The sequence below is a fragment of the Erigeron canadensis genome, chromosome 6, assembly GCF_010389155.1.
Source record: "Erigeron canadensis isolate Cc75 chromosome 6, C_canadensis_v1, whole genome shotgun sequence".
Lineage (NCBI taxonomy): Eukaryota > Viridiplantae > Streptophyta > Magnoliopsida > Asterales > Asteraceae > Erigeron > Erigeron canadensis.
The window spans coordinates 31800244-31815011 of record NC_057766.1 but is presented as its reverse complement, the minus strand read 5'-3'; the positions used below and the strand labels follow the sequence as shown (position 1 = coordinate 31815011).

Below are 14768 nucleotides of genomic sequence, written 5' to 3'. Positions count from 1 at the left end.
TATCCCTTTGTTCAGATACCCTTGTTAATTATGAATATGGATCAATGTCATTTCATAATTTAACGATTATGTTTCTCATTTCTACAATTAGTTAAGATTACCAAATTAGTCAAGATAACTTCTTGAGTTCATTTGGGTGTAGCCACACAAACATCTTTAATTAATTAATGAGGGCGCCAAATGGTATCATACTTCAGTTGCAAATTGAAGGAACAAATCCTGTATTGACTACAAGTGTCTGGCCATGTCGTTTCTTAACATTTCTGAAAATAGCCCTTTATTACTGCCTTGTTCAGGATAGTTAGGAACTATATCAAGAAATGCAATCCACACATGCATAACTCACTTGTATCTCAAGTCAAAGGATAAATAAAGTAACCATTTTACGAATTTCATTTAATGACGTCGATCCATAAAATGATAATTCGTTCTGTGGGGTAAGTCCAATATTCACCTTTTGAATATCATGTGAGTTTGGTACGATCCACCATCTTCAAAATATTCCCTTAAATATTTTCACCAATCTCTCACAATTGTCTTACTTTAATTATATTCCCATATAATTAATCGACAATAGACGTTTAGAACATTCAACTAATATTCATGTGTTTAAACATGCAAATATAGGACACAATTATTATAAAAATGAAACCACTTATACCGCGTATAAAAATTCATTTATGAAAATAACAATTGTTTAACATCCCATTATCCAAATACCAATCACAGATTTACATGATATAACTTAGCAATAACCTATGCCCACGACATACTTATCGACCTTTCCTTTTAACAATGCCTTTGTAAAAGGATCCGCTAAGTTATAATCTGTGTGAACTTTGAGTAATTTGATTTCACGCAATTCGTTTTGCTTACGAACGTAGTGATATCTTCTTAGGTAATGTCTGACACCTTTTGAACCCCAGGTTCATTGGCAATGATAATTGCTCCCGAATTATCACAGTACAGTTCCATAGGTGTGTTATTTGAGGATTATCAATCCAAAAATAAACTTTCTAATCCAGACAACCTTCATGTCGTCTTCTCTGAGACGACAATATACTCATTCTGTTACGTACATAGCAACTGTGGTTTGCTTTTAGCTTAAAGCATTCCATTATGTCTTCATTTAAAATGAAGACATATCCCGACTGATATTCTTGATTCATCTTCATCAGTCATGAAATCCAACATCACAAATTCTATTACCATTTGAATTTTGATCAGGATTTCAACCATACACCAAGAATAATTCTTTAGTAGCCCGCATGTACTTAAGAATATTTTTCACAGCAGTTCACTGATCCACTCCGGGATTTTGCTGATATCGGCTAACAATATTTTGAGCGAACAGAACTTCAGGTCTAGTGCATCTTTCCTCATACATGATAGATCCCACCGCCGAAACATAAGGAATCTTTTCATATGCTCCACCTTTCAGATGTAGAAACACCATTCTTGCTAGATAAATTAAGTCCTTCTTGCATAGGCAAAATTCCCGCGCTTAGAATTTTCCATCTTGAATCTCTTCAAGATCTTATTTATAAGCACTTTGACTTAATCCAATCAACCGTTTATTTCTATCTCTATAGATTTTGATTCCAAGTATGAATGCTACTCACCCAAGTCTTTCATAGCAAAACACTTTCCAAGATAAGATTTAACGTCTTTCAACATTGGAATGTGATTTCCTATTATCAATATGTCATCGACATACAAGACAAGGAAAATAACATTAATCCCACTAGCTTTGCGATATACACATGGCTCATCAGGATTCTGAACAAAATCAAACTTTTGATCTCTTCATCAAACCTTTTATTCCAACTCCTTGATGCTTGCTTTAGTCCATAAATGGACCTTTGAAGTTTGCATACTTTGTTGGGATGCAACAATCTCTGGAGCATATTGAGAATGCATGCAACAATCTCTAGAGCATAATCCCAAAATGAAATGGGAGAGTCTTAAGGTTCATCGTTAATCTTACCATGTTCAACAAGGTTCGATTTCTCCTTTCACATATACCCTTATATAGGAGTAAGCTCTTGGATAAATCCACAAGCTTTTAGATGATCCTTAAACTTTTGGCTTAAGTATTCTTTATCTCGATCCGAACAAAGAATCTTGATGGTTCTATTGAGTTGATTCTCCACTTCATTTTAAATTCATTGAATATTTCAAAGACTTCATGTTTATGTTTAAGCAATTAAACATAACCATAATGACTGAAATCATTCATAAAAATGATGAAGTAGCTAGCCTTTCCTTGACACATGCCTAAATGGGCTACATACATCTGAATGTATTAGTCCAAGTAATTCCTTAGCCCTCCTCGGTTTTATGCGGAAAAGGTATTCTTGTCATCTTGCCGAAACCACAAGGCATGCATTTGTCAAATGATTCATCATTTGATTTAACGATCTCTTGTCAAATGATTCATCATTTGATTTTAAGATCCCTTCAATTTGAAGTATGCATTTCTTGCTAACGACAACACATTTATCAGATGATTCATCATTTGATTTCAAGATCCTTTCATTATGAAGATTTCCAATGTGTTTCTTGCTAACGAAAATTCCAAAAAACACGCAATTTATCAAATGATTCATCATTTGATTGCAAGATCTCTTCATAATGAAGATTTTCAATGCTTTTCTTGCTAATGATAATGTCAAATCCATGCATTTATCAAATGATTCATCATTTGATTGTAAGACACCGTCCCTTTGAAGTCTTTAAATGCCTTTCTTGACAAAATTAAACAAGATGACTATGTCAAAGATAATTAGAGTCCAAGTTAAACTTGACTCTTTGCTATTGAACTATTATTTGTATAACAACGCATATAATTCAATTTTGAAGATACTTGAAGCACTTGCCAAACCAGCTTGTTTCTTCTTCACATTCAACTCAGCTAGATACTTTAGCCGTATGCTCCTTTTGCCAAAAGGGTCTTTTAAGGTTTTGAGACAAACACAACTTGTTTTCTCTTACCAAAAATCTTGCCCTTAGCTTACGGTTGTTTTGCTTTCCGAACCTTTCCCCCCTTGATCATAAGAACTCGGGATGTAGCAGATTTCCTTGGAAGCTCTTTCTCATACTCAATTAACATGACATGAAGTTTAGCTGTGGTTTTACTAATGCTATGCATATTACAATTGCGCACGAACTCCTAAAAAAATCCCCTTTTTAGGTTCATGTCAATAGTAATATGCAGATGATAAGCATAGTTTAACCTTTCCAATTGCCCATGAGTACCTCTTCAACTAGAGTACTTGAGGACTAACTGATGTTCCATGCTCGTGTCGCAAGTCATGAAGTTGATCAACTAGGTCGAACAACTCCACTCCGGTTTGCTTTTAGTACAAAGACTTGAGTTCAGTGAGCATATCACATGGAAATGAATGCTCAAATTGCTTTTGAAGGTCGACATTCATGCTTTCCAACATTAAACAAGCAACCTCATTGTGTCTATCATATCGAGCATTGTATGCAGCCAACTTTCAAGTTGAAGCATTCGCTCCCGGAACAACGGTGTCTGCTCATCAATGACTTGAACCCAGTCATTGAAGTTTGGCTCCAGAAAGTCTTTTCCTTTCTAGCATCGACCTGAAAGCCGATTGGTGTATGTTTTGAGAAGGATTTGTTGTTGCCATCTTCAAAACAGACAAAAGTTCAATTATCGGTATTTTCGATAATTAATCCTTAAGAAATGTAATTTACCCTTGTTAAATTCATCTAACAAATTACTTTCACTAAGGCTAGGATCCAACTTGACATACAATCATTTCATCAGTTGATCTGCTAGAAATGACGGTATTCAAAAGGTAATCGAGAATCGATAATTGAATTCATGCAACTCCTAGAATTATGGGACTTACAACAACACTGTAAAGGAGTATTAAGTGTTTTGTAAACATGTTTTGTCCCATCTTATGCCACTGGTTAAGGTCTCACCTCTTAACTCGTTTTAAGTCGCCCAATTAAGAACATGTAGATAGTCCACCGCTGTCTCACAACGAGTGGTAATCCACCTTGAAGAGATACAATTCACCTACGTCTCACGTAGAGCAAAAAGCACTGGCAAGTGTTCTTAGCAAAGTGGGTGGCATTGACTTAACTTTAAATGGGTAATGCATTTGATGTGAATCAAAAGTTTATGTTTTGAAGACTCATGCATAATCTTCGAAACATAATATTTAATAAAATCATTTGTATAGTCTTACAACACAAGAGAGCTCGGTAGCTCCATTTGAACGCACAAAGAAGCGCAAGGGCAAAGGTATGCGATGAACGCGATTTAAAAACCCGCCCTTTTAGAAGGCTAGTGCACTCCGACTTATACCTCTCTTAGAGTTTGTTCAAATGGGTGAGCCGGTGTATCTCAAGGTTGCAAGACTCCAATTTTATTAATGAAATCTCTATTTCGATAGTTCTTAGTCAAGTTTATTTTCAAAACCAATTTTTGCATCACCTTTATACAAACTTATAAACAAATGCAAAAATTAATAAACTTACTAATTTCCGAACTATTTAATCATGTAACAAGTTAAGGTGGGTCACCTAAACATGGTCACTATGGTTCATGCAAAAGTTCAATCCCGGCTCCCCCTTCCGAAGAAGAGTACCACATTCATCAAGTTACCTTGATTGCGTAAGCCTTTGAACAAAACAAGTTGCAAATAAAACACATATACATGCTGTCTGGAAATTTCCAGCAGCTTGATGACCAGTTTACTCCTGTTTCTGGCCCGATTCAGCTTTCGACCAAAACTACAATCAGCTTTCGACCAAAACTACAAAGTTGTATCCCTATGTGTTGGGCTTCTACAGTCCAAAGCACGACTTCTAACTCATTACAGATTATTTTATATGATTTTTCAAGTAAACTGTCGCACATCAGAAAATTTACACGCAAAAAATCACATTGTCACATAATTATCTAATAATTAACCCTAATTATTGGATCAACATGCTTTGCATAATATAACTCTTTATATATCCAGTAAAATCACAATAAAATTTTGCATGAATTTCATGTGATTTTACTATTTATTTAACAATATTAAATAAAACGATACACATAATCATGCAATTCATCACATAATTTATATCAATTCACAATTCAAAACTTGTTTGAGGGTTTCAATCTCCATTGAACAAGGTTAAAACTTTAATTAAACAAAAACCCTAATTTTTATTTAATCAAGATCCGATTTAATTAAATAAAAAATAAGAAAAACAACCTTTTAATTATTTAACAATTAATTAAAACAACCAACCCTTAAACCCCCCTTCAAGTTTTGATCTTTGTAATTAATAGATCACATATGTGGCTCGTGATACCACTGTTAGAATATAAGCACATAAACATATAACAAATCACGAGTACGCAGCGGAAAAGAAACGTATATGCAATACTATTAATTAACAAAGACTAGAATCGAAACGTGTACCTTTGCACAAAGCTTTCAATAATATTAATAATAAGATTATTATTATTAGTTAGGGTTTAAAGGAAAACCCCTCCACGATCGCACACTAGACACTCCTATACCGTATGCTAGTACCCCGATCACGAACTAAACAAACCTTTGTTTATTTCCCTTTAAATCGATCCCCTTGTAATCGAAAACCAATATGATGTTGTCGACTAACTTATGTAAAAAACAAACACCCCATAATTAATACAAGACATTAATTATATGTGTAGGCTTCATGAGGATCGAATGGAACAAAAATCAAAATCCCTTTTGGGTTTTGGTTTTGTTCGACCGAAAAAAAAAAGGAAGAGAGGAAGAGAGATTTTCTTATGTGTAATTGTATGTTTAAACCCTTGAATTAAGCCCTCTATATATAGGTGATAATTAGGTTAAAACAATCTTGAAAAACAAGTTAGAATTAAGGCTTTCCAAGCCTTAATCCAACCGGCCCCCCATATGGATTTAGAGCCCAACTCTAATTTTCATATGTCACATTTTAATCCTCCATTTAATTAATTAAATATAATTAACTCCTTAATATATTTAAATTAATAATTTCGTGATCTAGTTAATTAATATATTACTTTAATATACTAATTAATAATATAGAGTTACCGTGTCATTTCGTGTGACCCCGTAGGCTTAAACTATTTCCGGACATGCGATTTATAATAAAATGATCACACTCCAACACTCATAGCAATAAAATTTTCACCTGTTTAATGTTAAATAAAAAAAAAAACCAACAATATATATATAATTAAGTTAAAGGATGTTGATATACCACATTCATCGATACTGCACATATTGTGCATTGTGGTATACATTAAATACGTGTTGTATGATATATATTATCTATGTAGTATTCCGTCCCATTTTAGTTGTCATGTTGACTAACTTTGACCGTAAATAACTTTGTTTGTGTCATGTAATACTTGATATAAAATATATGAATGGATTGGATTTTTAATGTACTTTTCATTCATATAAGTTTCATCAACTACCATATACGAGTAGTACAAATAAAGTTATTTACGGTCAAAGTTAGTCAACATGAAAACTAAAATGAGACGGAGGAGTATTAAAGTTTTTGTAATAGATGGTTAAAAATTAAAAAAAAAAAATTCCAGAAAAATACTCCATAAAAAATTTGTTTTCACATGGCTGGAAATGGAGAAAAGCAAAATAGTTAAAGATAGCCTAATAATGGAGAAGAAAACAAACAATTTACAACTCGATCGGTTCACGAAACTTTTTTAAATTAGTTTATGGCTCTTACAGAAACTGTTATTAAAAAAACTTACATAATTGAACCTCTAGCTCCCAAAATGGTCCAACACCTGTTTTTAGATTAGAAAAACATTTACTTTACACTTATGGACCACTTGTAAGTTGTCACAACTCAAAACAAAGTCCCTTAATTATTTCGTCCCTAGCTATAAATCTTTCAAATCATTCACTCCTTCAAACATATATTTCTTAGCTCATATAAATGGAAGCACCTCAAGTTGAAGCCATGGAAACCACAAGAAACAATCCACCAGAGGATGACGAACAAGACAATATCATCGATACTTGGTATACTAATTCTCTCTATTATTATTAGTTCAAGTTCTATTGATTGCTTTAGAATATACTTATATATTGTGTTTATCTAAATTTGCTTATACAAAATTTTTTTTTTCTCTGTATTGTTCGACGTTCAGTTGTTCATGCTTATACGATTGCACCGCGACTTTCTTGGACTACTTGTTTTGCGGTCTATGTTAGATTATTTCCTATCGGCATATATGGCATCAATCTTCTTTTGTTACCTTTAAAAAAAAAAAAGAAGATGTTTTGCTACGATCAATACAAGTTGGAGAGATTAACATTTTTATTTTTCCTTCAAGTGTTCTTCTAATCTACAATTTGTTAGAATTATTAATTGGTACTAGCTAGTTTGCTTGAATTTAGATGAGATGAATCTAGATTAGAGCAATTGTTGGAATATACTTAATTTGTATGTTCATGAAGTCATAATAAATTTATTTTTCAAAAAAAACAATGGTTAAAATTCACAAAAATACAAAGTAGACATTTGTTTTCATTTGATTGGCATGTTGTGGAATCCAACTTTAAAAGCACCTTCCACCCACTGCACTCATGGATGGCTTTCACCACTAGTAAGTAGGACAAAATTGTTGGTAAATAAGGATAACTTGACAATGGAAGCTTAATTATCAATCAAGTGCAAATGTATATATATAAATCTATATATATATACACAAAATGATCTAAGTGTTTAATGATACATTGGCACTATATCTCAAATAAACATGTGTTATGAAATGTTAAGTGGGCGGATCTATGATTGAATGGGAGTTGACCGGCTCTATACACCAAAACCCGGTACTTAGTAAGTACGAGACGATTCGAAACGACCATTTCATTGAGCTTTGGCCAAGTTCCGGCCCAAAATACCATGTAACACCTTGACAAATCCGAGGTACGTGAGTTTTCCATCACTTTGCCTAACCAAGTCGTCCAAGACGTCACGCACAGGAATTGCTGGGCCGAGGCCAAGTTCCTGAGTAGAAATTCCAAAAATATTGTATAAGAAATTCTTGATAAATAAGTGTTTGAACCGTCAAATCTGGATTATCACCAGCAAAAATGTAGTGCATGTAAAAAAAATCCAAAAAGGAATACCAAAACTATGATGATATTTTGGTATTTGCATTAAAAATGTTTTTTTGTTGCAAGGGAAAAGACAAGTGCAATGGTTTTGAAAAATAATACTCCGTAGTCAGCTTACAGAAGCTAGTTCTTCGACGACAATGGATCTGTTACCGTCTTTCTCAAATATTTCATAGGCGTCGCGAGCTTGTTGTTCCCATCGGTCATGACCCTCTAGTTGATGAACACGAAGCGCAGCTGCACAGAACTCCTCAAAGTCCATCCTTCGATATTGAAGGTTGCAAAGCTGCAAAAGAACCAAATGTAGAATCATCTAATCATGTAAATACTCAAAGCCAGTTATATACAATATAAACATAAATCACTGCATACCGACTCTAGGAAAACATGGACACCAGACTCCTTCATTGCATCTGTACTGTATTTCATTAACGCCTGGACCATAGACATATAGTTAAACAACAATATTTGACATTTTGACACTATGGGTGTCCAGAACATCATAAAGTATGCTAGTTACTGACCGTTTTGAAATTTTCAACACTTATGGACCCGTTTGTGCTTGGTTCTAACAAAGAAAACTGCTCCTTCAAGTAGAACAGCTCATCAAAGGTCAAGGTCTTTGATAGAGCCTGCAGATTTGAAGGAATTAAACTACGTACACTTGGTGAAATATGATTAAGAAGAACACGAAGTTATGCCTAAAATCATATAAAATAGCATAAAAACACACCCTTAAAGCAGCTTTACGCAGATTTGATGCACAAATGTAACGTTTCACAAACTTTAGTATCGAAATATCAAATGGCGTTTTCACTTCATTGTCATTTCGAATCCATGGATGACCTGCAGCGTGTTTAATCATCTTAAGGTTAAGTAATTGACCTTTTCAAATCTTCTTTCTTGTGAAAGAATAATGAACATTATACTTCAAAGACATATAATTTGCAGTTTTGGACAAAAGATTACATTTTTTCCTTCTGTATCTCAATTATTTATGAAAAATTCAATCACTCATTCATCAAAACAGAATGTGTTCTTCATAATAGCAATGACTACTACGAGTAGTTTACTACAGAAAACAACATAGACGCTTACACAATGCTTGTGGCGCCGTTAATCGTTTCCTAGGATCCTTATGCAATAAAGATTTGACAAAATCTTTGGCCTCAAATGAGACTTTAGACCAAGATGCATCATCAAAATTCGGTTCATTTTTTAGAACCGATCTAAAGATCCCAGACTCTGTACGACCCCAAAAGGGACGACTTCCACACAAAAGAACATACAATATAACCCCAATGCTCCATACATCAGCCTCTGTACTGTATGACCTTTGAAGAACCTCAGGAGCAACATAGTATGCACTGCCAACAATGTCATCCAGCTTTTCCTCTGCAAACTAGACGAAATTTCAATGTGATCGACTACAAAAAAGGGAGGTGATTTGTATACCTTAAGACGACACACAGAACTCATAACACACACAGGTCAGTTTTAGTGGTATACATAACATTTTTCTAGTAATAATTACCTGGGCAAACAAAGTCTGACAAACCAAAATCTATGGCTTTCAGTTCTGCATCCTTGTCTTTAGAAGCAAACAGGAAGTTCTGATTCAATGTTTAGAAACCGTTAAATGAATGTAACATAAAGGCAGAAATGTATGTTTAAATTAGCAAACATCTCACATGCTCACCTCGGGCTTTAAGTCCCGATGAACCACACCTTGAAGGTGACAAAATGAAACGACGGTCAACATTTGTATCAATAAGCCCTTTGCATCATCTTCTGTGTATTTCCCACCCCTAATATATAAGAAGTTGTATAAATTCCACTGGTTTTTTATTTATCAATGAGAAGAGATCAGAAATGCAGACCTTGAAAGTATTCTATCTAAAAGAACTCCCCCTTCACATAACCTGAAAACAAATCGTTATATTAACTGGCATACAAGGAGAGAAATAGAAAGATCAATGAAACTGGCCTTACTTCAACCATCGAAAACTCTAAACTAAGTTGGCTTGAGAACCTTTTGAACCATTTTATTTGAATTTTTATAATAATACTATCGCATAACGCTAAAGATTACTTCTTAATACGTGCAAGAAATTTTGTGTACATAGTATGTACGTTCTAAATGGTCTATCAATGATGTCATAATTCTTACAAATTTACAATGTTTATGTATTATCTATTGTGCAAGAAGGCCAATCACTAAACATAAATATTTGCAAAAACATAAAAGAAGATAAATAGAAAATATAGCTCCAACACTTACTCCATTACAACGTAGACAAAATCATGATCTTCGTATGCATCATAAAATCGTATTAGATGGTCATGTCCTGTTAAATTTCTCAGTATCTTTACCTCCCGATGAACATCCTCAATAGCAATGGCTGTTGTCATCTGATGAAGGGATTCGACTTTAGTTAGAATACCAGCTACATAATATCAATAATCATGCTTATTTCTCACTTTCATTTATATAACCATAAACACTCCTTACACCATATACGTAGGTTCCTCAAAATGTGAATTGTGACTCTAGATTGTTTTAGGCCGATCTGTCATGACCCGTCACTTGAAAGTACCTTACCCCAAGCAGTATAGACATTTCTGATTTTGGGATTCTTAGGCCCGACTTGGTTATAGATATGGGCTACATTCATAAGATACTGGTAGCTAGAATATATGTTGTTATTTCAACTTCATTATGTTCTTAGAGGTTCAAGGTTAATAAAGACAGGATCCCTTTTTTTGTTCACTAAAACATAACTGCAAACAGTTGAATTTCCAAAATGTACATATATCTGATACAAAAAGAAAACTATATGAACAAATAATTAGAAAAGAAAAACAAACCTTAGACTTAGAAATAATCTTGACAGCAACTATTTGACCTTTAAGTTCCCCTTTTTTGCACCTAGCTCTATAAGTATGCCCAAAATGCCCTTTGCCAACCTCCTCCCTAATATCATACTTATGCCCAATATGTTTAGAAAACCCAAAATGTTTATTCAACTTCTCCTCCCCATTACCCTTAACCCCATGTCGACGTGCCAAAACCGCCTTCATATGCTGAGCTGGAGACAATGGCGCAAACGCCTTTTTAAATAACCGTGCTGGTGTTGCCCCGGGAGACGACTTTCTAGAAAACAAATAGTGTGTCGGGCTTTGAGCATAAAACCCGAAAAATGGTGATTTCTTTCGTTCCATACTTTGGTTTTTCTTCTTTTTAGATTTCTCTATTGCCTTGTCATTATTATGTTTACCGAAGTTTATGTGTTTCGAGCTGCAAATTCCCATTTGGGGGGTTTCTGTAAATATATCGTTTTACACGAAACCTTCCCCCTCCCCCCCAAACAGGAAGCACACAGATCAAAATCGACAAACCGTCTAGATGTTATGGGGCATTTCAATGTTGGAGATTTTGAATATGATATATATTTTGTGTTTTGGTGCTGGATGGAGAGATTGAAAAAGGGATGGGGGGAAGAAATATGTCAATGGAGATCAATGAGGAAAATCGAAAACATTGAAAAATTTTTGTATCTTCAAAGTAATATGATGAAATTAACGATCTTTTGAATAATAACCACCCGGTTGTCCGAGGTGTACAACTGATATCCACGTGGATGACAGCTAGGCTCATTGATCAATAATCATTAGAAAAGTCAAAAGGAGAAAGAATAATCTGTAATACATTTTTATATGGGCTTGACTGTCCACTAAAAACAGAAAAAATGCCCATCAGGCCCATAAATATATTACGGGCTAAATTTGTTAAAAACTCATTATCTGATATCTAATATTATTTTATAAAACATTTTGCTTTTTTTTTTTCAATCAATTGAACTACCTAAATTATCCCTCTTCATTATTCACTAATTTAAACATATCTACCTAATATACCTATAATACCCTTAAATCTCAACATTTCATTTTTCTCCCTCTCCTCAAATCTCAACCACTCATTTTTTATTCCTCTAATTCATTCAAAATCTTTTATCTCAAAACTCGTATATCGATAAATTATAAAAATTGAATGTGTGGTCTTAAAATTTCATGCTCTTTCAATAGAGATGCCATTCGATATACTTTCAACGAATTTTTAAATCCGAAGACGGAACCCGTACGGTTAAGACATTTGGCTATCATACTCTATGACTTGACCTATCACCTATACCATCCCTGAGCCGCAACGCGCGGACACTATCTCTCGTCATCACTAAAGTATCTTTGAACTCCAATCTTAGAATAAAAAATTCTTTTGTGCTGACTTATGTATTTCATTCGAGTGACAGGAGTTTATTTGACATGTAAGCTATTTATATATATATTTACAAAAGCTTTTTAATATAGTCTTTAACATAGTCTCTTTAGGAGTGAGATTGAGTCGGTTTTGGCCTAAAACCGAAACCGAAACCGAAACAGAAACTTTCGGTTTTGAAAACCATAAACCATTGTATTCGGTTTTTCTTCGGTTCGGATTTTCGGTTTGGTTTGGGTCTATTTTCGGTTTGATTTCGGCTTTTTTAAAAAAAAAAAATAATAACAATAATAATTATAACTTTCATGCCATAATAAAATAAAAGATGTAAATGCAATGAGTTTTATATTGGAAATACATAAAGGGCGTAAAAGAGAAAGTGTGACATCTAATTTATAGTACAAAATACGTAAATAAATTGTAGAACTTAATTTGTGAATAACATAGTTTTAGAAGATAGTAGAACATAAATTCAGCCCTCTGGATACACTGTGTTTTATACTTTTATTGTTAACACTAATCCCTTTAATCCATTTACTAGCTTTTTCCTTTTTTTTCTTTATTTAATCCATATCCAATAAACACATTAAAAATAAAATACAATTCGAATCAAATATTTTTACATGCACTTGTTAGGTTACCATGTATAAAAGTGCATATGTACTTATGTAGTAAAGGTTCGATTCAGTTCGGTTTTCACGGTCGGTTTTTGAATAAGAAACCAAAATCCAAACTGATTCGTTCGGTTTTTGAAAAGTCAAAACCAAATTAATCTGTTAGGTTCGTTTTTTGGTTTTTTGGGTAGATTTTGTTGGTTTTTTTAAGTTTTCGGTTTTTCTCACCCTAGTCTCTTTAACCCACAACTTATGGGCCACAATAAAATTAGAAAATTCAATAGACCATTCCCATTGGTTCAAAAAGATTTGGTCGGTTGGGTAAAACGGTGAAGAAATAATATTACTCGTATTTAATGTTTCATCCGACCAACTCGTTTGTACCATCAACTAAGGTTTGTAGATTAAAACTTTTGACGTCACCGCGCTAGAAAACAACACATCAACAGAATCGTACACTATAAAATTCACCACACAGAAAGATTTGTGGCTCTTAACTTATCTTTATTATATTTTTCGATTTATACACTAAGTTAGTTTATATACAATTGAATTCAATTAAATAAAATAAAATTAGATTTTTGGCTTGTGTCCTGGACACGAGGCTTACAATATTAAATCTTTATACATTTAAGTCTTGAAAGCTTACAATGTTGAAGATATATGGTTCCAAATGTTATACTTTGCAAGTTGTAGTACAATAATCACAGACTCGTTATTGTCTTATGATTATTAGGATAATAATTATTAGACTTTTTAATAAATTAAATGATGAGGCAAGCGGGAGTCAATTTGATAAAATTGAGTGATTTGATTGGTTAATAAAATATTAGTTTAACTGTCTTATAGTATATATTAAGATTAAGATTAGGATGCTTTATTTTTCGTATATGCATCATGACAATTACTAAAAACACTTTAATAAAAGATAATAGTACAAGTACAATTACGCTTAAAATCTTAATATATTTACATTAAACTTTATTTAATTCTAGATTAATTAATTTTACATTTATATGATAAAACATATGATTGGATATATATTAGCTATATTTAATTTGAGATATATTAATTATTATTCAACTGGATAAATATCCGTTATTATTCTATTAGATAATATATCAGTTATTATTATTTATTATATTAAAATTATTGAGTAAAAAATGTAAATTTGTGATGAAAAAGAAAAAAGTATAAATTAAAGTCAAAATTGGAAAAAAAAATCAACATTAAGAAATCAAGAGATATGATTAGTAGATAAGTTATTAGAGCAACTGTGCTTTAGTATTATAAAAGATATATGGATCTTTATGTTAGAATTATAAGATAAATCATTATGTTTATGATGTTATAGTATTTAATTTTTTGAATTAAAAATATTTTTTATAATCTTTTTAATTAATTTGAAAAAAAGTTAATTGTAAAATATTATTATCTATAGTTCTTGATTGTTGAATATTACTCTTTCGAAACAAGCAAGTTATCCTAATTATCCTTACTGAATAAATTACACGAGCATTCTTTTTTTTTTCCCTCCAAATATCTTCATTGCCCCACTTTAATTAAATATTTTTACATCAATTACTTACATCACTTGACGTCGCCGTTGATGTGCAAAATCGAGCTTTAAATTTATAAAACTAGAATTACCTAAAAACCCACTACTACGCACTATCGGGCAGTGAACCCGACCGTTTGTGATATAGCTAAGAGGTA

General features: G+C 32.8%; 1 protein-coding gene and 1 long non-coding RNA gene across 2 annotated transcripts; one reads left to right on the top strand and one right to left on the bottom strand.

Annotated features, from left to right (window-relative positions):
- Nucleotides 1-6795: 6795 nt before the first annotated feature.
- Nucleotides 6796-7374, top strand: LOC122603409. Its single transcript, XR_006324452.1, has 2 exons — nt 6796-7061; nt 7190-7374. It is a non-coding gene; the product is annotated as an uncharacterized LOC122603409 (long non-coding RNA).
- A 310-nt stretch (nt 7375-7684) lies between these two features.
- On the bottom strand, nt 7685-11500 carry LOC122603408 (CDPK-related protein kinase-like). The gene is made up of 11 exons (XM_043776099.1): nt 11031-11500; nt 10444-10574; nt 10043-10084; nt 9862-9970; nt 9697-9775; nt 9261-9557; nt 8896-9008; nt 8687-8794; nt 8535-8597; nt 8281-8448; nt 7685-8052 (listed from the first exon to the last, which is right to left on the bottom strand). Exons 1-11 carry the CDS (start codon nt 11472-11474, stop codon nt 7912-7914), a joined length of 1695 nt encoding a protein of 564 aa, XP_043632034.1. The 5' UTR covers nt 11475-11500; the 3' UTR covers nt 7685-7911.
- Between the last annotated feature and the right edge of the window lie 3268 nt (nt 11501-14768).

Excerpts from the sequence above, each read along its gene's own strand:
- LOC122603408 (XM_043776099.1), bottom strand. The coding sequence starts at position 11,474 with ATGGGAATTTGCAGCTCGAAACACATAAACTTCGGTAAACATAATAAT. Across the intron at positions 10,085-10,443 it reads TTTGTCTACGTTGTAATGGA|GTTATGTGAAGGGGGAGTTC; the intron begins GTAAGTGTTGGA and ends ATTTGTTTTCAG. Across the intron at positions 9,971-10,042 it reads TTAGATAGAATACTTTCAAG|GGGTGGGAAATACACAGAAG; the intron begins GTCTGCATTTCT and ends CTTATATATTAG.